At 39.0% G+C, this 9359-nt stretch overlaps 1 protein-coding gene across 1 annotated transcript; it reads right to left on the bottom strand.

The window, feature by feature from the left end:
* Positions 1-2922: 2922 nt before the first annotated feature.
* On the bottom strand, positions 2923-4562 carry LOC109211590 (transcription repressor OFP7-like). The gene is made up of 2 exons (XM_019375137.1): positions 3672-4562; positions 2923-3445 (listed from the first exon to the last, which is right to left on the bottom strand). Exons 1-2 carry the CDS (start codon positions 4354-4356, stop codon positions 3060-3062), a joined length of 1071 nt encoding a protein of 356 aa, XP_019230682.1. The 5' UTR covers positions 4357-4562; the 3' UTR covers positions 2923-3059.
* Positions 4563-9359: the final 4797 nt, after the last annotated feature.

Here is a 9359-nt window from a genome sequence, read left to right as displayed (position 1 = left end):
TCCTAGACCGTCTGTAAAGTTGTGACACCAGTCTTGGGTAGATTTGTTATGGATTGGTATTGGTAGTATTATCAAACCATTACAATTCAGTCTTCCGCTTATTAAATTCTATTTTTTATTAAATGTTGGTTCTTAATTGTTAACGGAATAAAAATGGAAATAAGGTAAATATTTTAATTGGATGGCTTGCCTAGCTTTCACGAGTAGGCGCCATCACGACTCCCGAGGACGGGAAATTCGGGTCGTGACACAATTCTACTATGAACATGATTGTTTGTCCAGGTGTACTTTCTCCCCATTGTTCTGAGATCATCTAGTCCAGCATCGATTATGAAATTTTTTAAGTCTTTCACCTCTACCTCTTGTACTGGGTTCCCCGGTATATTATTGAAATCCCCATTACTAAGGTTGGGCCAGTGACTCCATTCATAGTTCCTTTCAGATCCTCCCATAGTATCTTCCTGTCTTGTATGCTATGCTTTTCATATACTGCAACAAAATTTAATTTGATGTTGTATTTCCTCATGCTCATCTTCCCTGCTATGTATTGTTCATGAGCTTGAATCACCTCAAACTTCACCTTTGTTTGGTCCCATACTACCCAAATTCTGCCTCCTGGAGCCCCATCATAGTTAGCAGCCCATTGCCAATTACTGAATACCTTTCTCATTATTGGATCAACATTATTTGCCTTAACTCTATTTTCAAGGACAACCATTACTACCACATTATTCTCCCTACAAATTGTTTTTAGTTCTTTTTGCTTATACACTTTATTCATACCCCTAACATTCCATGTTATGATATTCATCATGATATAGTATTTATTTTGGGTCCACCTCCTCCTTCATTTGTACTCCACTGCCCTCTTATTCCCTGAGCTTCAGATAATTGCACAATCTTCTGGTCAGTGTCAGCTAGAGCTTTAGAAGAATTACCAATGTCTACTTCATTCTTTCTTGTGGTTCCCATATGCTTTTTTGATGCAGACTTTCCTCTAGCAAGCTGTCATTACTCTTCATTTTTCTGCTGAATAGGCATTGCTTCACCTTCTAGTTCCATTTGGTCCATGAACCTACCATGAACATCAATTTTATTCACCTTAGGATCAAGTACCCTCACTATTCTCCATTCTTGCTTTATTTTCTAGTCATTACCTCTTTGTTGTCCTCCCTTCTTGTTCTGCTTTTGTTGGTCTCTACATGAGTGGCCAATTTGGAAACACGTTTAACAGTACTGAGGCTTCCAGTCATATTACACTATCTGCTCGATACCATTTCCCTTAGGGTCATGTAGTTTGATTTATCCTGGTAGTGGCCTAGTAATGTCCATTTCAATTAACACCCTGGCATATGATACTCTGTCAGCTATTGTAGTACATGCATCAACATACAAAGGCTTCCCTAACCCACTCTCAATTTTGCTTAGGGCCTGATTACTCCAGTAGCTAAGTGGCAACTTAGGAGATTTAACCTATAGAGGAATGGTTTTGAGTATTTCCTCACTGAAATAAAACCCTTCCGTCGATATTCATGGTATACGGGCCATTCAGTATCTTTTCATCCCTTTCTTCACAGCTATTCATCAAAATTATGAAGTACCCATATCATTAGGAAAGAGTACCTTTGGTTTCCTGGATTTGCTCCTCTGACTTGCTATGAATCGTTCAATTGCTCAAATAGTTGGAGTATTTCCCACCACGTACAATATTATAGCTCGATTCCACTTCTGATTCTCCTTTGCAATGTCTTCATCCAGCAATTGAACTACTATTTTCCCATCCTGTATCACCAGAAGAATATATGATAGATTCATACCTTTAGCTGCAAGTTTGTTCACACTAAACAATCCAGCCCGGGATCTTCCCCCATTTCCAATCTGTGTTGTTGTCGCCTCTTGCATGTTCTTCTCATTGTCAATTATAGTACTGCTCTGGTCCTTTGGTAACTTTGCATTTATTGTTCCATTGCTTTGCAATTTGCTCGTACTCGCACCGCCAATTGAGGTCATCGGCGCAGCTACTCCTTTGACTCCGGCTTTCATCATCGGTGTCGCAATGGTGACTAGGCTCACTGGTGTTGTCAATTTAGTTCGAGTGCTGCTTAGATCTGGCCAATTTAGGTCATTGTCACTTTCCAGATCCGGATCTTCTTCCTCTTGCATTTTCTCTTTAGCTTTTGCTGTTTGTTTTCCTTGCTATCTCGTGATGATATCAGTTAATTTCATTTCTACCACTGATGTTTTGCTGGTGTTCTTCTTTGATCTTCCTCTTCCTCCCATTTCCGGTGAAGGCGCAGGTTAGTTAGCACCTAATGTGCGCCGAGAGAAAAAAGAAGTTTTTTTTGTAATCTTGTTGGGGTCCAAGAATTCAAAGACGAGATAATTAACATATATTCATTTTAGTTTAGAGTTTAAAATTGCTGTAGACATGACTTGAAAACTTCAGAAATGATTAAGAAAATTGTAGGGTTAGGAATTATACAAATAGGAAACTACGTGCCTCTCTCTCTCTCTCTCTGTGATTATTCTTGATCTAAAATTTTAAAGTAAATGAAATCATTAAGCTAAAACATCTCTAGTATATTCTATACCATAAGTTCAGATTAACTCGCCATCTTTGTAATCCTAATTAATCTAGGCTAAAATCGGGAAGGAGCTAGTACAAAGTAACTGATGCAACTGCCATATTATCGAAAGTCTTCATCCCCTGCACCTCTCTTTAATTTCCTTATCCTCCGCTTCATGAAAAATCAAGTTTCAGATTTCAGAAGCCAAAGATAATTAATATAGTAAGTACGCAACCTTAAACGCTTCACATTCGACTTACTCATTGTTTTAAGTAGCTAATTATATCTAGTGCTTGTACACAACAAATAAGGTTTAAGTTATATTGACACTTTACAAGGATATTTACACTATCACTACTGCAATTTAAGAAATTGACATTTCAATAATTTTTACATGGGCAATGCATAGAAATTAAACTCTAACCAATATAATTAAACCCCTAAATCTTGACAGATGAAGATAGAGGAAAACATTTAAACTAGAAAGTGGATTCAAATGGTTCTGCATACAGTACGTGGAGGGGGATGAGTTGACATATTTCTAGCTCTATCATTACCATTACCATTACCATTACCTAAAAACAAGGTCTCCCAGATCTCGGAGAAAGCCTCAACAATCAACCCATGATAATGCTTTCCATTCAGTGATAAAAAACACTGTAAAAGCTGCTCCAACTCATTCTTCTCAAACATTTGCTTCTCCAAAATCATTTCCATCATTGACCTCTTGAAATCCTCGTACGGGTCTTGTGATTTCTTCACTATCGCAAAGCTCTCCTTCACTTTCCCATCCACGCTACACGATATCAGCTTTTGGAACACCGACAACCTCGCTGGCAACTCGTTGTCCGATGATGTAGAAACTGACGACCTTCTACCTATTGAAACATAAAATAATTAAATACTACTATTTTTTACTCTAATAATTTACGCTTGGAATATAAATTGGTTCCTGCACTTCAACATGATATTAGAGTAAAACAAGTTAAAGAATTAGATCCACACGTAACAGGACGTGTATTGAGACATAATATAATCAAATATAATATCTTAAGCTAGTTAAAGATAAAATGGTAACACAAATAAATGCGACCATGTTTTTACCCTTTGAAGACGAGAAGCTTCGTCTTGAGTGCTTCACTCTCCTCTTGGTTTTTCTGTTCCTCTTTTTACGACGCCGTATAGTAGCGGTCTCACATATGGTTTCCAACTGAGGGTTGAAATCTGTAGACGAGTCATCAGTTGAGAAATCGAAGCTTCTCGAAGATGAAACCAAGGTTTCAGTTTCATCTTCTTCTTCGTTATAGTTATCCCAAGTTTCAGTAGTGCTTAAAATCCCACTGTCATCAGCTGAGGAAGTGCTCATTCGGAGTCTGGCTTTTGTCTTGTTCGTCTTTTTAACTCGGCGTTTCTTCTTCTCAACGGCTAATCTTGGAGGAGTAGAAGGTGGTCGTAAGGCCCAATTCTCCCCTTCAGAATCTTCAAAGGAGGAAACCACGTGAAACTTGTCTTCTTTCTCCCACTTGAATTCTTGTGAGCGAGACTTAAACCCACAGCCAACAGAAACCATGGTTTCTGACACGTGGCGTTTGAAGGAAGAAGGAGGTGAGTTATTTACGACAGGGAAATCGAGGGTGATGAGTTTTGTAGTCATGGCCTTAGTATGTGATGATTTTGAGAAGAAATTAGAAGGAACAGGATTTTCAGGAAGAGTAGAAGAGTCTTTGGAACGGCAGGAATGGAAGGAGGCAATGACTTTAGAGAACCGAAGCTTAAAACTTTTTCCCATTCTTTTTGTCTCTCTGCCTTCTCTGTGTCTAATAATGGAGTGGGGTTTTTCTACCTTTCGACAAAGTGTCGAAGTGTGAACTGTCTTATACTGAGAGAATAGCGAGAGAGTTATTATATGTCGACATGGGACGAGGAGCGTGACCAGAGAGGTTTAGTCAAAGTTAATTGGTCTTATTGATAACGGTTTAATTATCTTTTTCACGCTTATTCATTTGAGACAAATCATTGTAACATTTGAAAGAGTTTACCTTTTATAAGCATAGAATAATTACACGTAATAATTAATAAAAAGTATGATTAATTAGTAACCCAAAAAGATAATGTTATTTATTTAGGAAATTTTACCTCTTATAGCAAACTATTACATCCTATTTATTATAAATCAAAACGATTTTAAAATGTTATTATCTATAGCTACCTTTTATATTTTATAGCAAAATAAGTATTTATTGTTTACACTACCATATAGGCGTGAAAGACCTAGTTATGGTTTTTCTCTCTCTTTCTTTCAGTTAACATACTTTCTCTCTCAAATCACGGCAAGATTTTTCTTCTTTCTCTCTCCACGGTCTCTCTCTCTCTCACACTAAGATTGTAGGAACATATTTCTCAGAATTGATCCTCAACGTTTTTGCGCCAAAAGTTCGTGATAATTGGTAAAGCTTTTGGCCGATTCACGCCAAATTACTCTGCTATTCTTCTTTTCTCTTCACTTTTTTTTTTAAATTTTCGCCATTGTTAGGTTTTGAGGAAGAAACTTCAAATTTCGTCTTCAATGGCTGATTCAACAACTTCGAAGAGGGTTACACGGGGTATACTTACTAAAGCACTCAATTTTGATCTTCGGCGTCATCATCCACTATTGGCTCATCCTCTTAGGCGAACAGATCCGGCCATGGCTACGCCGGAGAAGATTTGAGGGCCGAATCGTCTCTATTTTTAGTTTTAGTACAATGTATTCAATATTTTGCTTGGCCGGAAAAAGCCATCTCCAACGAACTTTCTTCTCTTTCTTATTTTTTTAGTCACATAGAATGATACAAATACATTGTATTCTGTACAAATACACTCAAATATATTGTATTTTTATATAAATACATTATTTTTCGCTTGTATCTATGTACTCCGAAGGTTTGTATTTTTTTAATACAACCGAATATCATTGTGTTCTGTGATTTTTTGTTGTTTGAATAAAATAAAATAAAATATGGTGAATTGAATACAATATATAATAGTGAACAATGAGTATCTGTGAATTAAATACAATGTATATAATCGAATTGAATAGAATAGTATACACCCTATTTATTGATTACGTTACTGTTTTTATAAATACAGTCACGCGAATACATGGAATACAACACAGTAGCAACGAAATTTATGTATAATTGATTTTGTTGAGTTAAATTAGGAGTGATACACCCTAATTGATCCTCTTTCCGTTATTAATCTGGACTCACCTATTTTTTTAGGCGAATTTCGCTACTGTATTCATGAATACAATAGCACGAATACAGTGAATACAGTTGTACAACTAGACTCCCCTATTACTGTATTCATGAATACAGTAGCACGAATACAACGAATACAGTCGTGTAGCAGCGAAATTTATGTAGAATTAATTTTGTTGAGTTAAATTAGGAGTGATACACACTAATTGATTCTTTTTCCATGATTAAATAGCTGGGTTCCCCTATTTTTTAGGCGAATTACAACGAATACAGTCGCACAACTAGACTTTCCTATTTTTAGGCGAACTCTGCTACTGTATTCATGTAGCGCGAATACAGCGAATACAGTCGCGTAACAACTAAATAATAGTTATTGGAAGTAATTATGCAGTATATGGTAGATATAGAAAGTTAATAGCCACTAAATAATAGTGGTTTCTGAAAATTCCTCTTTTACTTATTACACCTGTGGCGGAGCTGGAGGGACGAGAGGGGTTCATGTAAACCACCTTTGGCTGAAAATTTCAATATATATATATATATATAGCTTCTCCACATATTTCATATTTTTATTTTATGAACTCCTTTAATCTGGTGAAAATTCTAGTTTCGCTATTGACTATAATATGTAAAAATATATTTATGGTTTAAACAAATTTTATATTGTCTATATGTATAAAAGTTAAATCTTTTTTGGATTAAGTAACTAACCACGAACTGCATTAATAGAAGATTTTTTTGGGCTTTTTTTTTATGGTCTTAAAGTAGCAGCAAAATATGTAGTATATATGAACGCTAGGGACTTAAAGTCATAAAATTATGTCATCCTTGGGTCTTACATATCACTCATTAAAAACAATATTTCCTTCATTAAGAAAAAGGGAATTGCGAAAGAAAAATAACCAAAATTGAACTCACATCCACAAGAGAATTTTCTTGGTACTATCAAACTGTAGAGTAGATATAGTTCTTGCATATTACTATTAACATTCATAGCTTTTGACGTGCATTACACAGTCGAGAAGATAATACGACAAACTTAAATGATTTTATATTAAATTGACATGTTTGTGGTTGTGGATAAAGTTGTAGCTAGTGAGTAACAGGCGAAGCTGCAGAAAACAGTCATCTGTTTTTGAGTATTTACTCATCTTTGGAGAAAATTCAAGTCAATCCAAGTTTGAAATTAGTTGCCGTCTAGCAGTAGAGAATTTAATAAAGTGACTGTATCCAATTGCAGGGTCGGAGTGCACAACTGTATTCTGATGGATTCTCGAGAACCCTTCCCATTTCCTTCCAAGTTTCAGCTTTCAACAATTCCCATTAATCCTGCAACAGATTACAAATGGAGCTTTAATTTTTAGCACTTGACTTGCATAAATTTGAAGGGGAAATTTGGAGCAATGATAAAGTTGTTTTCTGTGATCTATACGTTATGGGTTCGAGTCGTGGAATCACCTATTTGTAGGCTGCCTACGTCACATCCCGTTCAAATACGGTTCTTCCCCGAACCCTGCATAAACGCAGAATACTTAGTGCACCGATCGAGCATTTTTTTTTTCTTGCGTAACATATACAATGTTGCTTAGCTCTAGTTAGGAAGAGTTGTTAGTATTTTTCTATTTAATGGATTCACATAGCAATATAATTGTAGCTATCGTGAGGTGACGTCGTGGCCACGTGCATCATCATTAGGCGTCTTCCCGATGCAGCGTCTGTGCGTCTGCCGCTTTGGTTTGTGTCATTGACAGTCCTTTGCTCCGATTCTCGTGCCACCCAACCCTATAAATAAGTGGGGGAGTTTCATTTTTCGGAAGTTTTCACCATTTCTCACTTTGCATGAGTACTGTTCTTCTTTGATCTTCTTCTCCAATTTCTACTTTCGGTGTCTTACAGCTTCTTCAGTTCCGGTTCCTTCTTTCTTACCTAGTTGTTATCTCCTTCTTCAGACTTGGTTGTATACGTTTCATCGCTGAAATATGTCACAATCCCCTCATATTCATGACGAGGTTTTCGATGCCACACTATTATCGGTGGCTCTTCCTCCCGGTGGTGAGGAATTCATGGCTGAAGAGGACGATAGCTTCCTTTGGTTAGGAATGATTTTCCAAGGGAGCCTGCTCCCGCACCCGCTCAGAGGCTTTCTGAGATGGGGCCGCCTCACATAGCCGACCTCCGGTCCAAATATCGCATTCCTCCCCATGTTGAAATTGTTCCGGCCGGAGGCGACATCGTGGAGGTTCATCGACCCGAATATTGTGCCTTCTATGTCTACCTATTCTTGATTGGTTATCCTCTTCCTCTCCTTCTGCTAGCGGAGGAATTTTGCCAGTTTTACAATGTTTGCCCGACACAACAATCTCCTTATTTGTATAAAGCTTTCTTGGTGCTGACGAAGTATGCGGAGTTGGATGGCTGTGAGGCCGATGTTCGCCACTTGCTGCACTTATTTTTTCCTAGTTTTTATAGAGGTACTCTGATACACCTACGGCATCGTAGGACCGGAGGGTTGGTGTTCGGGATGGACGACAAAATGAATCGGAAGTTCTGGCATAAGTACTTCTTTATCAAGACCAAACACCTAGTAGCGGACCCGACTGGGTTTCCCGAGCAATGGAACTATAATCGTATCTTAAAGTTTGCTCGTTATTTTCATTCGCCTTTTCATTGTCGGCTCACTTGCGGCTTCCTTGCTTTTCAGCTGAGAGGCGTGCACCTTCTCCCATTTCTGATATGGAAGATTGGGTGGCTCGCGTGTTACCCCACATCGTGGGAATTCGTGATTGGCTGTCCTTTTACAAACGTTTTGGACCCAAAATCCCATCTAGTAAGTGTCACTTCTACTTCAGCTTTTTTTGTTGTTGTTTACCACTGCTCTCTGACGTGGACACTCTTTGGCGCTAGGTAGGTAAGTTTCCAAGAAGAAGGCTCCAGTGCCTGCATTTCGCCAGGCGATCGCGTCGGCTGGAATGCAATTTGCCTTGGCTGAGTCCGCTCAAGGAAATCGAACTCAAGTTCCGCCAATGAGCTCTGCTCCTCAAACTGTCGTCATGCAGGATGAGATCTCTTCCCATCCCATCTATCATCTCGTAGATGAGCCGTCTGACGGCGAGGAGTCACCGTCGAGGAAAAGGCGAAGGGTGGAAATCGGGAAGGCCGCCGTCGCTGACGTTGGACCGGAATAATTCATCGCTTTGGGAGCGAAGTCTGCGCTTGCACCAGACGCAAAGATCATTTTCACGACAGGTGCCGTTATGGAGAGGAGGCCCTCTGGGGTTGAGTCGGTTCGGGGTAGTGGAGAGCTTACACGAGCCGCAGAAGGTGGCGCATCCTCGACGGTCGGGGGAAGTAGGGCGGTCCCCGCGGAGGGCTACGACTCTGAATCGGATGTCGACCCTGAGGAGGTACGTGCCTTTCTAGAGAGGAATACTCGTGTGGAGGTAAGGACGAAGGGTCCTAACCGGCACATAGTCATTCCTGTGGATTACGACCTTTTGGCCAACTCAGAACGGGCGGTGTCGTCCTTTGCTCCCCTATGCGTGGCTTCTGA

This window comes from Nicotiana attenuata, unplaced genomic scaffold (assembly GCF_001879085.1).
Source record: "Nicotiana attenuata strain UT unplaced genomic scaffold, NIATTr2, whole genome shotgun sequence".
In the NCBI taxonomy this organism is placed as follows: domain Eukaryota; kingdom Viridiplantae; phylum Streptophyta; class Magnoliopsida; order Solanales; family Solanaceae; genus Nicotiana; species Nicotiana attenuata.
This window is presented reverse-complemented; position numbering and strand designations above follow the sequence as displayed.

Bases quoted from the DNA above. Each gene is read 5' to 3' on its own strand.
- LOC109211590 (XM_019375137.1), bottom strand. From the start codon at position 4,356: ATGGGAAAAAGTTTTAAGCTTCGGTTCTCTAAAGTCATTGCCTCCTTC. The intron at 3,446-3,671 runs GTAAAAACATGG...ATGTTTCAATAG, and splicing joins AAGCTTCTCGTCTTCAAAGG to GTAGAAGGTCGTCAGTTTCT.